The following is a 15,494-nucleotide window of genomic DNA, read 5'->3' as shown; positions in this document are numbered from 1 at the left end:
GACAAAAGATTGCTTCATGGTCTCAAAAGACCTAAAAGATGCATACCTACATGTCCCTATTCATCCAGACCATCAAAAATACTTACATATAGCTATAAATTTAGATGTAGGATTGGCTCACCTCCAGTCCAGGACCTTGCCTTTTGGGATAGCTGTAGCCCCCAGGGTTTTTACAAAAATAGTATCCGAATCTGAGAGGGGGTAGGCTTATTCATCTTAAAAAGTTAGGTTGGATTGTGAATTGGGGGAAATGATCTTTTGTCCCGGACTGAAAGAAATTAATTTCCATAAGGAAGGGGATGTCTTTGTTGGGTCTATTGGCAGCAATTCAAGCAGTGCCCTGTGCACAATTCCACTCGCGCCCTACAGAAAAAAATCTACTCAGTTGTTTTCCCTATCTCAGGAGACAAGGGATTCTCCTCTTTGGTGGTTGATAGAAAGAAATCTAAGCATAGGACTGGATTGGGTCCTGGAAAGTCCAAAAGACCTCACCACAGGCACAAGTCCTTGGTGATGGGGAGCTCATACCGGAGACTTAAGTTGTTAGGATCGCTTGGGATCCTCAAGAATCCTCCCTTTCCTCAAATGCAAAAGAAATTCTGGCAGTCTACTGTTCTCTAGAAAGAGCAAAACATCACCTACACCAAGAAAACAAAAGTTTTCTCAGACAATACAACTACAGTATCGGTCATAAATCGACAAGAGACTACAAAAAGCGAATCACTTATGCATATTGGAGAAATAACTTTTTGTTTTGCAGAGCGATATCTACATTCTTTAACTGCCATGCATTTAAAAGGAACCCTAAATTCAAAAGCAGACTACCTAAGTCGCCAGCAGCTACATCAAGGCGATTGGAAGTTAAACCTGGACATTTTCAAAGAAATATGCGATCTTTGGGGGTGACCCAAGATAGATCTATTTGCTACAAGAAACACCAGACAAGTACAGACATTTTGCTGCTTAAACCCAAAGAACAGGCCTTGGGCAGTGGACACTCTGACTTAGGCTGGGTTCACACCATGTTTTGTTAAATACGGCTCCCGTATACGGTTGGGAGGAGGGGGGTGAGGCTTAATCGCGGCACCCGCACTCAGCCGCATTCAGGAACCGTATTTAATGCATGTCTATGAGCCGACCGGAGTGAACAGCAGCCTCCGGTCGCCTTCGTTTTCGGCCGTATGCGGTTTCCCGACCGCAGGCAAAAACGTGGTCGACCACGTTTTTGCCTGCGGTCGGGAAACCGCATACGGCCGAAAACGAAGCCGACCGGAGGCTGCGGTTCACTCCGGTCGGCTCATAGACATACATTAAATACAGTTCCCGAATACGGCTGAGTGCGGGCGCCGTGATTAAGCCCCGTCCCCTCCTCCCAACCGTATACGGGAGCCGTATTTAACAAAACGTGGTGTGAACCCAGCCTTAACAATGGAAATGGGAATTAGTTTACATATTCCCTCCACTTCAATTGCTCCCCAGAGTAATCAGGAAAATCAGATCAGAGAAATCCCGTGTGATCCTGTTAGCCCCCTTTTGGCCTCACCGAACTTGGTTTTCGGCTCTTAGAGAGCTATCTCTATCGGATCCCTGGGTTCTTCCAGAACTGCCGGACCTTCTAACCTAGGGTCCAGTTTCTCATCCACATGTGAGAAGTCTCCACCTGACGGCATGGCATTTGACAGGATGATCCTCGGGGCAAAGGTATCTTAGATGCTGTGATAACCACCTTTTTTTTTTTTTATTATTATGATTTTTTTTTTTTTACATTTCCAAATAATTATACATTCTTTATAAAATTACACTTCCACTTTCTTCACTTATTGTCAATATTACAAAATCTGTGATAGCCACCTTACAAGCCAGCAGAAAGGAAATAACTAATAAGATATATTTCAGAGTTTCGAAGTGAATTTTCTTAAAGGAGAACTCCAGAATAAAAAATTGTCATCCATACTGCCGGCGAAAAAAAAAAATGTACATACCTTCCTTCGCTCCCCCGGGGGCTCCGGTAACCAGCTCTGGTCTCCGCCGCGATCCTCTTCCTGGTTGCTGGTGGTCGGCGAATCATACTGCAGTCAGCCAAGCACCGGCCGCAGCGAAGTCTCGACTCGGCCGGCGATAGGCTGAGCGGCAGGGTGAGGTTTTCGGCCCCGGCAGCAGGTGCCGGTGTAGTGAAGAATTTTGTGTCCTGAAGCGTTCTCGCACTGCTACTCAGCCTATCGCCGGCCGAGGCGGGACTTCGCTGCGGCCGGTGATTGGAGTGCAGTATGACTCACCGACCACCGGCAACCAGGAAGAGGATCGCGGCGGAGACCGGAGGCCCCAGGGGAGCGAAGGAAGGTATGTACATTCTGGAGTTCTCCTTTAACCAACCCTTTTCATCAAATTCCGACCCAGATATTCCTAAAAATTTTAGATTTTTTACAATCTGGTCTAGACAATGGTTTAAAGGTTGCCACTTTAAAGGTTCAGGTGTCAGCCCTAGAGGCCTTGTATAACACCAGGGTTGCGGACCACCCTTGGATAATAAGATTTTTCAAGGCACTCAAAAGGCTGTCTATTGCTAGGGTCCCGAAAGTCCCTTTGTGGGATCTTTCTTTGGTGTTAAATGTCTTTCTGTCAGATCCCTTTGAACCCCTAGATGACATTCCTCAAAAAAATGTATTCCTAAAAACTGTGCTTTTAGTAGCAGTTACCACCCCTAGGAGAGTAGGGCACCTTTCAGCCTTATCTAGTGGATAACCCTATACAAAGATCCTAGAAGAAAGCATAGTTCTTGTTCCCGATCCTGCTTATCTCTCTAAACTAGTGTCTGCTTTCCATGTATCCCAGGAAATAGTTCTTCCTTCATTTTGCTCTAAACCCTCTAATGACAAGGAAAGATCCTATAGCGCCTTAGACGTTAGGTGTGTTCTTAAATATCTAGATAGAACTTAGGATTTCAGAAAGTGTAATTCCCTTTTTATTCAACTTGCAGGAAAAATTAAGGGCAAAAAAGCTAGTAGTAACTCCCTGTCTAGATGGATTAGACAAGCTATTAGTTTAGCCTACTCATGGCCAGGTTTACCTGCTCCAGTTGGTCTTAGAGCTCACTCAACCCGAGCTGTAGCCGCCACTTGGGCGGAAAAAAAGGGGCACTTCTATAGATCAGATCTGCAGGGCAGCTACCTGGTCTTCACCTCATACTTTTTTTTTTCACTATCGGGTGAATGTTGGGAGTTCTTCTTCCCTTTCTTTTGGTCACAAGGTCTTGTAGTCAGTAATCCCACCCTAATTGGTTTTTCTCTCAGGTGGTGCTGTCATGGCAACCGGGAAAGCCGGTAATCACTGGTTATTCTGTTTCCCCGAGCCATGACAGCATCAGGGCATTCCCACCCTATTTTTTCAGGTGTTATTTCCTCACGTGATGGGGATCCACTTTCTTTGCCTCTTCTTCAATAATGTTATGTTCTGCTTACTAATTAAGAAGGCTCTTCTGGTCTCTGAATCTCACTGAGGCCGAGGAGGAGGGTTCTTCTTTTTATCCTCAGGTTTCCTGTCCCTAGGGGTGAAGTCCCTCTCTCAGGTGGTGCTGTCATGGCTCGGGGAAACAGAATTACTGGTGAGTAATTACTGGCTTTTTGGGACAACCTAGCACTAACCACATGTTTGACTTGCTGTTGCAGCACTCATAGGAGGACAGGCAGAAGTATTATTGACTTATTGACTACTTATTTACTCTTCCTAATGACTTTTGTAGGATGAATAAAGACAAAGAGCTGCCTGGGGTATTAGTGGAGGAGATTGGAGGACCTGATGGAGTAATGAAAGAACATGTGGACTTTCTGAAGGAGCACTTTACTCTCATAACTATGCAAGAATTAAAGGAAAATAAGGAAAAATTAGCCGACAAAATTGTGTGCATCTTTAACTGGGCCAACAAACCCAATGTTGACAGCACGCTCCTGAAATGCCTACCTAGGCTCAAAGTAATAGCAAGTGCTGGAGCAGGAGTTGACCACCTGGATATAAAGATGATTTCAAGCTATGGCGTGAAAGTGGCAAACACACCTCTTGCTGTCACCAACTCTACAGCAGACTTAGCAATGACATTGCTACTAGTGTCAGCCAGGAATTTTTTGGAAGGTATTGTAAATTTACAACCCACACATCTATAAAACCTTTTTTCAATTGTTACATAAACATGGCATTATACATTGCCTTCTAATCATTTCCTCTTAGACATCTACATCAGTGGTCTAGAAACCGTGGTCCTCCAGATGTTGCAATATTACAACTTCTAGTATGCTTGGACAGCTGTTGGCTGTCCGGGCATGCTGAATGTTGTAGTTTTGCAACATCTGGAGGGTCAGGTTTGGAGACCACTGATCTGCATGTACAGAGGTGGTCACAGAAAGTCCTGTCTGCTATAACAATATGTAATGTTAAGTCCATTCCAGTCAGGCAACAAAAGGCATCAGGAGATTACTCAAGACATCATGATGATATCTTTGAACAGTCTAATACAAGAGTAGATGTAATACTGTATAATTCAGGAGTCAGTTAGCCTACTTCAGGGGCAGTGGATTATTTTTAGCCAGACAATAAGAACTCCTAAACATATTAATAACAAACTAAGTTAAAGAGGTGTAGTATATATTTTTTCTTAAAGGAATCAGGCTAGTTTAAAAGACCACTACTATTCTGATGTTCCATGGGTTGCTGCTGATCTCTCCTTACTGATCCCCTCTTAACATAGAAAATGTCAACTCAACCAATTTGTGGTAAGGCAGATGACTGGGCATTTTTTTAAATGTCAAAACATGATATAAAAAAAAAGTCCAATAGCGGAGAAGGAAATAACACTGGCACTACCTTGCTTAGAAAACCGTCTTGTGTGGGATGCGCGGGAGAACGCCAGACAGGATCCGGATGTGCTCTAGCGGACCAACAGCAGTAGAGATAATTGTCTCAGGTGTAAGAAGACACAGGCTGTGTTCGGCCTAAGCTGCTAATAAAGTTTGGATCCTAGACGAGTGCCGCGGACGTGTGTTCTTACACCTATGATATAAAAAAAACGTTAACATAAGATTCCTAGTTACCTAACTACAATATACAGTCATGGCCGTAAATGTTGGCACCCCTGACATTTTTCAAGATAATGAAGTATTTCTCACAGAAAAGGATTGCAGTAACACATGTTTTGCTATACACATGTTTATTCCCTTTGTGTGTATTGTAAACCAAAAAAGGGAGGAAAAAAGCAAATTGGACATAATGTCTCATCAAACTCCAAAAACAGGCTGGACAAAATTATTGGCACTCTTTCAAAATTGTGGCAAAATAAGATTGTTTCTAGCATGTGGTGCTCCTTTAAACTCACCTGGGGAAAGTAACAGGTGTGGGCAATATAAAAATCACACCTGAAAGCAGATAAAAAGGAGAGACGTTCACTTAGTCTTTGCATTAGTCTAAGCATGGACAACAGAAAGAGGAGAAGAGAACTGTCTGAGGACTTGAGAACCAAAATTGTGGAAAAATATCAACAATCTCAAGGTTACAGTCCTTCTCCAGAGATCTAGATTTGCCTTATCCACTTATTTGCTTTTATCCACAGTGCGCAACATTATTAAGAAGTTTGCAACCCATGGCACTGTAGCTAATCTCCCTAGGCGTGGACGGAAGAGATAAATTGATAAAAGGTGTCAACGCAGGATAGTCTGGGTGGTGGATAAGCAGCCCCAAACAAGTTTCAAAGATATTCAAGCTGTCATGCAGGCTCAGGGAGCATCAGTGTCAGTGCGAACTATCCATAGACATTTAAATGAAATGAAACGCTATGGCAGGAGACCCAGGAGGACCCCACTGCTGACACAGACATAAAAAAGCAAGAGTACATTTTGCCAAAATGAACTTGAGTAAGCCAAAATCCTTCTGGGAAAACGTCTTGTGGACAGATGAGACCAAGATAGAACTTTTTGGTAAAGCACATCATTCTACTGTTTAACAAAAATGGAATGAAGCCTACAAAGAAAAGAACACAGTACCTACAGGGAAATATGGTGGAGGTTCAATGATGTTCTGGGGTTGTTTTGCTGCCTCTGGCACTGGGTGCCTTTAATGTCTACAAGGCATCATGAAATCTGAGGATTACCAACGGATTTTGGGTCGCACTGTACAGCCCAGTGTCAGAAAGCTGGGTTTGCGTCTGAGATCATGGGTCTTCCAGCAGGACAATGACCTCACACATACGTCAAAAAGAACCCAGAAATGGATGGCAAAAAAGCATTGGAGAGTTCTAAACTGGCCAGCAATGAGTCCAGATCTAAATCCCATTAAAAACCTGTGGAGAGATCTTAAAATTGATGTTGGGAAAAGGTGTCCTTCCAAAAAGAGAGACCTTGAGCAGTTTGCAAAGGAAGAGTGGTCCAACATTCCGGCTGAGAGGTGTAAGAAGCTTATTGATGGTTATAGGAAGCAACTGATTTCAGTAATTTTTTCTAAAGGGTGTGCAACCAAATATTAAGTTAATGGTGCCAATAATTTTGTCCAGCCCATTTTTGGAGTTTTTGGAGTTTGGTGTGACATTATGTAGCTTTTTTTCCTCCTTTTTTGGTTTAGTTCCAATACACACAAAGGGAATAAACATGTGTATAGCAAAACATGTGTTACTGCAAACCTTTTCTGTGAGAAATACTTCATATTCTAGAAAAATTTCAGGGATGCCAACATTTACGGCCATGACTGCATTACTAAGCTTTGATCTAGTATAAATCCTGGGGCCATTGTATTGTGTCTAAAGATGAGGTTATAGATACAGCAATGGTTTACTACTGCAAACATAATTTTACTGTTTGTTTCTGTTACTAGACTAATGTATTGAGTGTTCTGTTCTCTTCTAATGTCTCCTCCTTTGCCTCTGATTATTTTGCTCTTATTTTATATTTTTTAGCGGTCATATTTTTGTTCTGGTCATGAACAGTAATATATATTTTTTTCTATGATTTTGTGTTACCGTATTTTCTTGTGCACAGCTCACCAGATTGCAGTTTCCCCTAATACTGAACGGATTGACGGCAACTGGGTAGGAGGAGATATAACAGGGATGACACTTGGAATTGTTGGACTGGGAAGGATTGGATTCAAAATTGCTCAGCGAGCTAAAGCATTTGAGATGAAAATTCTGTATCACAATAGGCACCGCAGGTAATTTATGATTGCAAGTTCTGGTTATATAAATCATACCTCATAGGAAGCCAATGAAAGTGTGATGGGAATGAAAATGTGTGGCAAATATCCATTTTCTGTATGCCTTATAATCCATCACAGGCTACATATTGGTGTCACTATAATCCAGCCTGTGATGGTAAGTATCCATGAGATACCATTCTAGTTTATTGGTGACAGATGCTGCTATTAGGTATCCATTACCTACAGGCTATAATGGTGTTTGTTAAACATATATGACTTTTCAATAGCCTTTCCTGACATATCTGTTAAACATGCCTGTGAGGAATGCCAGATAGTCGCATCTGCCGCATCTCTTAAGCTAATATGGTATCTACATAACAGACTGGTTTAGATAAGATGAGGTCAGGCCATTCACAATATGGAACTTATCCTATCCCCCTGCACAATGGCTTTAGCTCCAGGTCACAGGACATGCTTAGAAAACTTAGTCAATATGATCCCCTCCAGTCTATTCTTTTCTTTGTCCATTGGCCTTAAGCAGATCTCTAAATGCTCTGCAGAAATTTCAGGCAATATTGATGCCCCATAACAATGTACAAAAATAAAGTTAAAAACTTTGCAATCAGAAAAGAGAAAGAGATCAGTAAAAAGAACATGTCTTAGTCTCTAACAGGTCTCTAAATATTTACTTTTCTTTTATAACGTAGAAAGTATCCAACACCTTTCAAGGGAATCTGTCAGCTCATTTGTATATCCATTTTCTGTATGCCTTATAATCCATCACAGGCTACATATTGGTGTCACTATAATCCAGCCTGTGATGGTAAGTATCCATGAGATACCATTCTAGTTTATTGGTGACAGATGCTGCTATTAGGTATCCATTACCTACAGGCTATAATGGTGTTTGTTAAACATATATGACTTTTCAATAGCCTTTCCTGACATATCTGTTAAACATGCCTGTGAGGAATGCCAGATAGTCGCATCTGCCGCATCTCTTAAGCTAATATGGTATCTACATAACAGACTGGTTTAGATAAGATGAGGTCAGGCCATTCACAATATGGAACTTATCCTATCCCCCTGCACAATGGCTTTAGCTCCAGGTCACAGGACATGCTTAGAAAACTCTACCATAGAAGTGAATAAGGTCCCCTTCAGTATATTGTGCCAATGGCACTGTGAGGACTAGGAGACACATTGTACTTTTCTTATGTATGTATGTGTTTGTAAAATGTCAAAAAATGCTTATATTCTTGGTGCAATTTATATTATTTTACAGGCTGGAGGAGGAGAAATCTGTAGGAGCCACGTATTGTGCACGGCTGGATGATTTACTGCAGCAGTCAGATTATGTAATGCTTGTTGTCAACCTCAGTCCAGAGACCAAAAAAATGATTGGGAAGCATGAATTTCATGTCATGAAACCTACAGCTACATTGATAAATGTTAGCAGAGGTTTGTAGCCATTTATAAGAATCATAGTATTTTTACTGAGGTATTTGTTATTGTTTAATATGTTTGTGGACATTACAATATATGTATAGCCTGCACCATCTTCACTCATTGCTTTACATTTCATATTTTTTGCGGAAATTTTCCTGAAATCGCTGTCATTTTTACCACGATTTCTGTCATGGGCTGGAGAAACCATTGACAATTTAAACACCAAAAAGATTGTTTCAGCAGAACAATCTTAATTTCCTTTTCCTTCCTATTACTTTTCTAATGTTGTAATACTTTAATAGGAATCATACAGTGCATTGTAATGTAATATGTTTACACTTAGGACTTGTTGTTGACCAAGATGCTTTGGTGGAAGCTTTGCAGACTTGTCAGATAAAAGCAGCTGCATTAGATGTAACTTATCCAGAACCACTACCAAGGTAAACCCTTTAAGCTTAAATTGTTCATATTATGGTTGTCACATGGTTTTATTTTATCTACAGACCTTTTATGAAGGGATAGCTATGTTTTGCAGCTCAGTTGCATTTGTTGGAAATGGCTCAGCTGCAGTATCAGGCACAGCCACAAGATGGTTATTGTGATGCCTGAATAAACAATGCAGGGCTGTAATGCTTCAAAAAGCAAATCAGTCCCTTTGTTCTGTTGATCAGTGGGAGTGTTGATCAATCCAATATACTGGGTTATAGTACAGGTGAACAGCTTTATAAAACAGTGGTCACTTACTTCGATTGGTGTAGTAGTTGTAAAGTTATGCCTGTTTTCTCATCTATTGCGATGCTGTGCACAATATAGGCAGGGAGCCAGCTTGCCCAGCTCCCCTGCCTCTTTAGTATTTACCTCTCGGCCCACCCCCATGATGTATAATCAAATGACTTCACTTTCATTTCACTAGGGCGTGAGAGCCTGCCGGAGTTAGTACAGGCGCCACTGCGTCACTACACCTGACTTCTGTCATTATCCATTTTACTAGTTTTATATATATATATATATATATATATATATATATATATATATATATAATTTTTTTAAGATTGAGGTTATCTGTTTTGTAGATTTTGCTGCAGTCTGCCATCACAGACAGGATTACAATGAAAGGCGACACTAGTGTATAGAGAAGATAGGGTCAGAAACCTCTCCCTCCATCCACAATGACCTCTGCACAGTATAACTTTTGAAAATTCTCCCATAGTAGTCAATATGATCCCCTCCAGTCTATTCTTTTCTTTGTCCATTGGCCTTAAGCAGATTTCTAAATGCTCTGCAGAAATTTCAGGCAATATTGATGCCCCATAACAATGTACAAAAATAAAGTTTAAAACTTTGCAATCAGAAAAGAGAAAGAGATCAGTAAAAAGAACATGTCTTAGTCTCTAACAGGTCTCTAAATATTTACTTTTCTTTTATAACGTAGAAAGTATCCAACACCTTTCAAGGGAATCTGTCAGCTCATTTGTGTGATTGTAGGGAAATGAATTCAGTCATACCTGCATCTCTGCAGATTAATTTCCAGTGCTGTAAACCAAGCCCTGTGTGAAGGGGGTGGAGGGAGGAGAAGCCAGAAAGTACACTATTCTTCAGAAGCTGGCACCTTCTCCTGGACACTTGAGCTGGCAATGATTGTTGATAACTTCCTGTTTCTGAAATTATTGGTTGAATTCTCACTTTTTTTTCCAGAGATCACCCTTTGCTTAAAATGAGCAATGTGGTTCTAGCTCCTCACATGGGCACTGCAACACATGGCACTCTACAATTAATGATGGAAGAAATGGTTCAAAGTATGATGGATGCTGTTAATGGTCTCCCAGTGTCCAATGAAGTTACTGAATGATAACTCAACATTTTGCAATTTTGATGATTTGTATAGTCATTTATACCCCATTTAAGGTTTATTCACACTGCAGAACCTTGCGGATATATTTGGTGTATTGTGTGTGAAAAGACCCTAGCCTATGTAGTAGGAGAGTCCCTAATATTATATAACATCTTTATTACTGGATTATTACTGTTTAAAGTGAATCTTCCCTATCTGAGAGCAGCATATAAAAAGGAAGAGACGCTAAGCTCTGTGATATATATAGGTTTATATGGTTTGGAGAAGGTGTCCACACTTGGTGATTGACTTATTTTTCTGTTTAGGAGCTTGTTACTGGGTGCTCTTTGCTGACCCCATATTGTTATTGGTAAACGCTTTTATAATGCCTATGATGTTAGCTATGTTTTATACATAGTTAGCTTTGCACTGATTTAATGCTGATGATCTGATTGTTTAAATCTGTAAAACTTGATAAAAGCTTTTGACACATAAAAAAAACAAAAATCCTCAAATCTTCCAGTACTTATCAGCTAATGTAAACCCTAGTGAAAGTCATGTAGTCTTTCTAATGAGATGCAGTGCTCTCTGCTGCCACCTATGTCTGTGTCAGGAACTCTCCAGGGCAGTGGCAAATCCCCATAGTAAACCTCTTCGTCTTTGAACAGTTCCTGACACATACAGAGGAGGAAGCAGGGAGCAATGTGTCTTACTGTAAAGACTACATGACATCCTCCAGGGAATACACAAGCTGATAAGTACTACAAAGCTTACAATTTTTAAACAGAAGTAATTTGCAGATCCTGTCTCCAATCGACTAGAATTTTTTTTCTCTCTCTAGAATACCCCTTTGTATTGCGTTGTCCAGCAGTGGTATATACTGGGGGACTCTCTGACATACAGCTATGATGGATGCCACAGTGTGGTATTTGTCATATATAGACCCTCATGTATAAAAAGGTATACTACATGGTATATCCTGCTCTATGGAATAGCATACACAACTTTGCCATTTTTCTAGCAGAAGAAACATTAACCGTGCCGGAAACCACCCAAATTGCATCCAAAATGACACTCTTGCGGTCTATGGATACTTTTGCTTTACATTTCAGGAGATTGCTGGCACGTACAGTAAATGGACACCACCAATGTAGTTTAAAGGAGCCTGTCATTTTGCATTCCCATGATGCAGTTTTTGTGGGTTTTAGTCTTGGAATTTTTTTTGCCGTTTTTCTTATGACATTTCATGTGATTCTAGGATTTCTACGGAAGAATGGGGGAGGAGGGAAGGCTGGAAAAAATGTCTATACTAAACCCCCACATGGTGTTTTATAGGGGTTTTTATAAACCTATAGATAACAGGTTCAGCTTCCCTCCCTCTACTATAGTAGTCTACTCTCAGAACAGCATAAATTACTTCACAGATTGTTACAAAAGAAAACATACATACTTAATAAATGTGGTAAGACTACAAAGTTTTTTTCATTTTGTGTTTTGAATAAATCCTTATTTACGTTGATATACATAATTGTCAATTTTTAACACTCAAAACTGACAATTATGGATGCTTGATTAAAGAGGTATTCCAGGCAAAACCTTTTTTTATATATATCAACTGGCTCCGGAAAGTTAAACAGATTTGTAAATTACTTCTATTAAAAAATCTTAATCCTTCCAATAGTTATTAGCTTCTGAAGCTTTCTGTCTAACTGCTCAATGATGGTGTCACGTCCCGGGAGCTGTGCATGATGGGAGAATATCCCCATAGGAGCTGCACAGCTCCCGGGACGTGAGTCATCAGAGAGCAGTTAGACAGAAAACAACAACTCAACTTCAGAAGCTAATAACTATTGGAAGGATTAAGATTATTTTATAGAAGTCATTTACAAATCTGTTTAACTTTCCGGAGCCAATTGATATATATAAAAAAGTTTTGGCCTGGAATACCCCTTTAAAGTTTTGTGAGCTGCAAATGACAGCTGAATAAAATATTTTTTAAATGCGGATTCTGCATCTTTTTTTCCTCTTCATTTTGCCTTATGACTCGCCACATACTTGTGTTGCAAAGGACTGGGACAGGGTATTTTGTTGCCTTTGGCAGATTGGCGTATACGGAAAAAAAAAAAAAAGTTATGGGGTCAGAAGAGGACCATTTAAAGCATACTAATTTTGGTGCATGTAGTTATATTTTATTTTTTTCAGTAGTAAGATAAAACCTATATAAATTCGGTATCTTTGTAACCATGTGGACCGACATTTTTACCAAAAAGTGCACTGCGTAGAAATGGAAGCCCCCGAAAATTACAAAAATGGCATTTTTTTTTATTTCAGTTTCACCCCACAAATTTACATGGGGAGTATGTGCACAGCATTTCACCCTAGTGTCTGTACATTCCTATGTTAGCAGGAGCAGGCGGGATTGTGTTAGCGGGAGCGGGTGGGATTGGACAAACATTTTAGCCGGAGTGGGCGGGGTTGGACACAGATGTTGCAGTAGTGGTCGGGAGTGGAGCAAACACCCTACGGGAGTGGGCGGGATTGGTAAAAAAAATAAATAATCGGAAGCGGGATTGAAAAAAACAGTCCCTCGTAAGGCTCTAGTCTATAGTCTGACCCCTGCTACATGCATTACCCTGTTAATGTCACCTTTGGAGCCACTCTACACTGCTCCCAGCTAGCGTCACTAAAATGTTAGTACATTTGGGTAAAAAAATGTGAGTATAAATGTATATATGGTTAATTTTGTATATGTGTAGTGTTCAACTGTATATGTAGGGTCAGTATGCGTGTTAGAATATAGTAAAAATTCATATGTGGGGCCAGTACATAGTATAAATTCATATGTGGGGACGGTATATAGTATAAATTCATACATGGGAGATAGTACATAGTATAAATCCATATGCGGGGCCGGTATATAGTATAAATTCATACGTGGGGGATAGTACATAGTATAAATTCATATGTGGGGACGGTATATAATATAAATTCATATGTGGGACCGGTATATAGTATAAATTCATATATGGGATCAGTCTGTATTATACATTCATGTTTGGGGGTCAGTGTGTGATATAAATTTACATGAGAGAGCAGTGGTGGCTGCCATTATTGAAAGAGCGTTATTGATTGTTCAGTCATTACAAGACATACAAAAAATTACAATCTCAGAAAACATGATGGTACAATACACAGCAAAGGCTCCCTGAGCTATACATGCTACTCTAACACTCCGCTCAATCCTGTAAGAGAAAACTACCCAAAATCCAAATAACCAAACAATATAATCTGTGATTAGGGGAGGGGCTAGGGGGCAGTTAGTGGTGGCTGTCGGCACTGACGAGTGACACTCCTGAAGTCATAGCACGGAGCAGGAAGACGCCACTCGTCTGTGACTCGCAGTGGGTATTGCTCGTCACACCTGCTGAGATGCAGAGCACCTGCACCTGATCCTGCAAAAGCGCACCAGGGGACACAGGACCCCTGAGAAATGCGATGGCACAGTGGGGGATCAGTGGAAGGGGAAATTATGTGTCACATGGGGGGATTAAAGGAGGGGGGGTGTTAAAATGGCACAGGGGAGGATTAAGAGGCGGTGATGATATAGCACAGTAGTTGATAAATAGGGGGAAATAATTATGTGGCACAGGGGGTGTTCAAGAGTCAAATAGGACAGGGGAGGATCAAAGGGGGTAATGAAGGGGGGGGTAATGTGGCACAGGGGGTGATGAAGGAGGGGATGAAATGACACAGGGGGGTGATGAAGGCGGGAGATAAATGGCACAGGGGTAATGAAATAGCACAGGGGGGGTAGCAGCCATATTTCTAATGGTGATACTGGTATCACATTGTGTGTTGTAGGATCTGCAACGTGATATTATATAATACAAATACTATGTTCCAAGATTTAGAATTGTCTTATTTTTTTGTTATCTGGAATCTAGTATGAACAATTAAGTTTATTTTCCAAAGAAAATGTTAGTTAGTTAAAGTAAGCACTATTAAAGAGCCTGGTTACCTTGGTTTACAAGTTTTGCATGTTTTTTGCTTTTTACTGTTAACTTTAACATTTCTACTTTGTTAGCTTGTTGTTCAAACCTGCTTATTTTACATTTCTCCTAGAAATCACCCACTTCTAAAACTCAGAAATGTTATTTTAACACCCCACATGGGCAGTGCAACCTTCCAAACCAGGCATATTATGATGGAGGATATGGTGCAAAGTATGATCGATGCTATAAAGAACCTTCCTGTTTCCTATGAAGTTACTGTGAATTAACATAGGCAATCCTTTGAAGATCTCTTATATCCATCATTACATTACAAGAAGATGGTGAACATTGACTCTGAATCCCCTTGACATGTGACGCTCTAGTCACGATACGCACATTTGTTCATTTTACCCACCTTAGAGATTAGTAGTGTCTTCTCATTCTTAATCACACTTTGATGCTTTTTTTTTTAAATATATATTATGGAAAAAATCATCCAGACTGCTAGACAAATATTTGTCATAATCCTGATGCTTTTCTCTCTAGCCTTTTAAAATCCATAACTCTTTAAAGGGGTAGTCCAGTGCTGAAACACTTATCTCCTATCCTAATGATAGGGGATAAGTTTCAGATCACAGGGGGTCCGACCGCTGGGGCCCCCCATGATCTCCTGTACAGTGCCCCGGCTCACTGGTCAGATAGCGGGTTTCGACCAGCGCACAAAGCAGCACCCCCTCAATACATCACTATGGCAGAGCCGGAGATTGGCGAAGGCAGCGCTCCGGCTCTGCCATAGAGTTGTATTGAGGGGGTATGTCAGCCGCCGCTTCGTGCAGTGGTCAACACGCCCCCTTCCCGCGGGCTGTCGGGGTCCCGTACAGGAGATGGCGGGTGGCTCAGGCGGTCGGACCACCCTGCGATCTGAAACTTATCCCCTATCCTTAGGATAGGGGATATGTTTTTCAGCAATGGATATCTTTTTTTAATTTTCTATCTACAGACCCATATGAGGGCTTGTTCTTTGAAGGACCAATTGTACTTTGTAATGACAT

At 40.8% G+C, this 15,494-nt stretch overlaps 2 protein-coding genes across 9 annotated transcripts in view; one reads left to right on the top strand and one right to left on the bottom strand.

The window, feature by feature from the left end:
• TXNL4A (thioredoxin like 4A) overlaps positions 1–3,398 on the bottom strand; it is a 29,598-nt gene extending 26,200 nt beyond the window's left edge. Inside the window, exon 1 of the mRNA XM_056521364.1 lies at positions 3,068–3,398. The gene's annotated coding sequence lies outside the window, so the exon portion shown is untranslated. The remainder of the gene's footprint in view (positions 1–3,067) is intronic.
• LOC130273890 (glyoxylate/hydroxypyruvate reductase B-like) overlaps positions 1–15,494 on the top strand; it is a 34,670-nt gene that overhangs the window by 5,613 nt on the left and 13,563 nt on the right. For 4 of the 8 annotated variants that reach the window (XM_056521349.1, XM_056521347.1, XM_056521351.1 and 1 more), the window contains 5 exons: positions 3,740–4,125; positions 7,014–7,185; positions 8,456–8,631; positions 8,963–9,059; positions 14,573–14,937. In XM_056521349.1, coding sequence (XP_056377324.1) covers positions 3,741–4,125; positions 7,014–7,185; positions 8,456–8,631; positions 8,963–9,059; positions 14,573–14,729 — 987 coding nt within the window. In that variant the 5' untranslated portion in view covers position 3,740 and the 3' untranslated portion in view covers positions 14,730–14,937. Of the gene's footprint in view, positions 1–3,460; positions 3,602–3,739; positions 4,126–7,013; positions 7,186–8,455; positions 8,632–8,962; positions 9,060–10,314; positions 12,076–14,572; positions 14,938–15,494 lie in introns of those variants that run through there. The other 4 variants (XM_056521355.1, XM_056521350.1, XM_056521353.1 and 1 more) reach the window with 4 other exon arrangements.

This window comes from Hyla sarda, chromosome 5 (genome assembly GCF_029499605.1).
Source record: "Hyla sarda isolate aHylSar1 chromosome 5, aHylSar1.hap1, whole genome shotgun sequence".
In the NCBI taxonomy this organism is placed as follows: domain Eukaryota; kingdom Metazoa; phylum Chordata; class Amphibia; order Anura; family Hylidae; genus Hyla; species Hyla sarda.
This window is presented reverse-complemented; position numbering and strand designations above follow the sequence as displayed.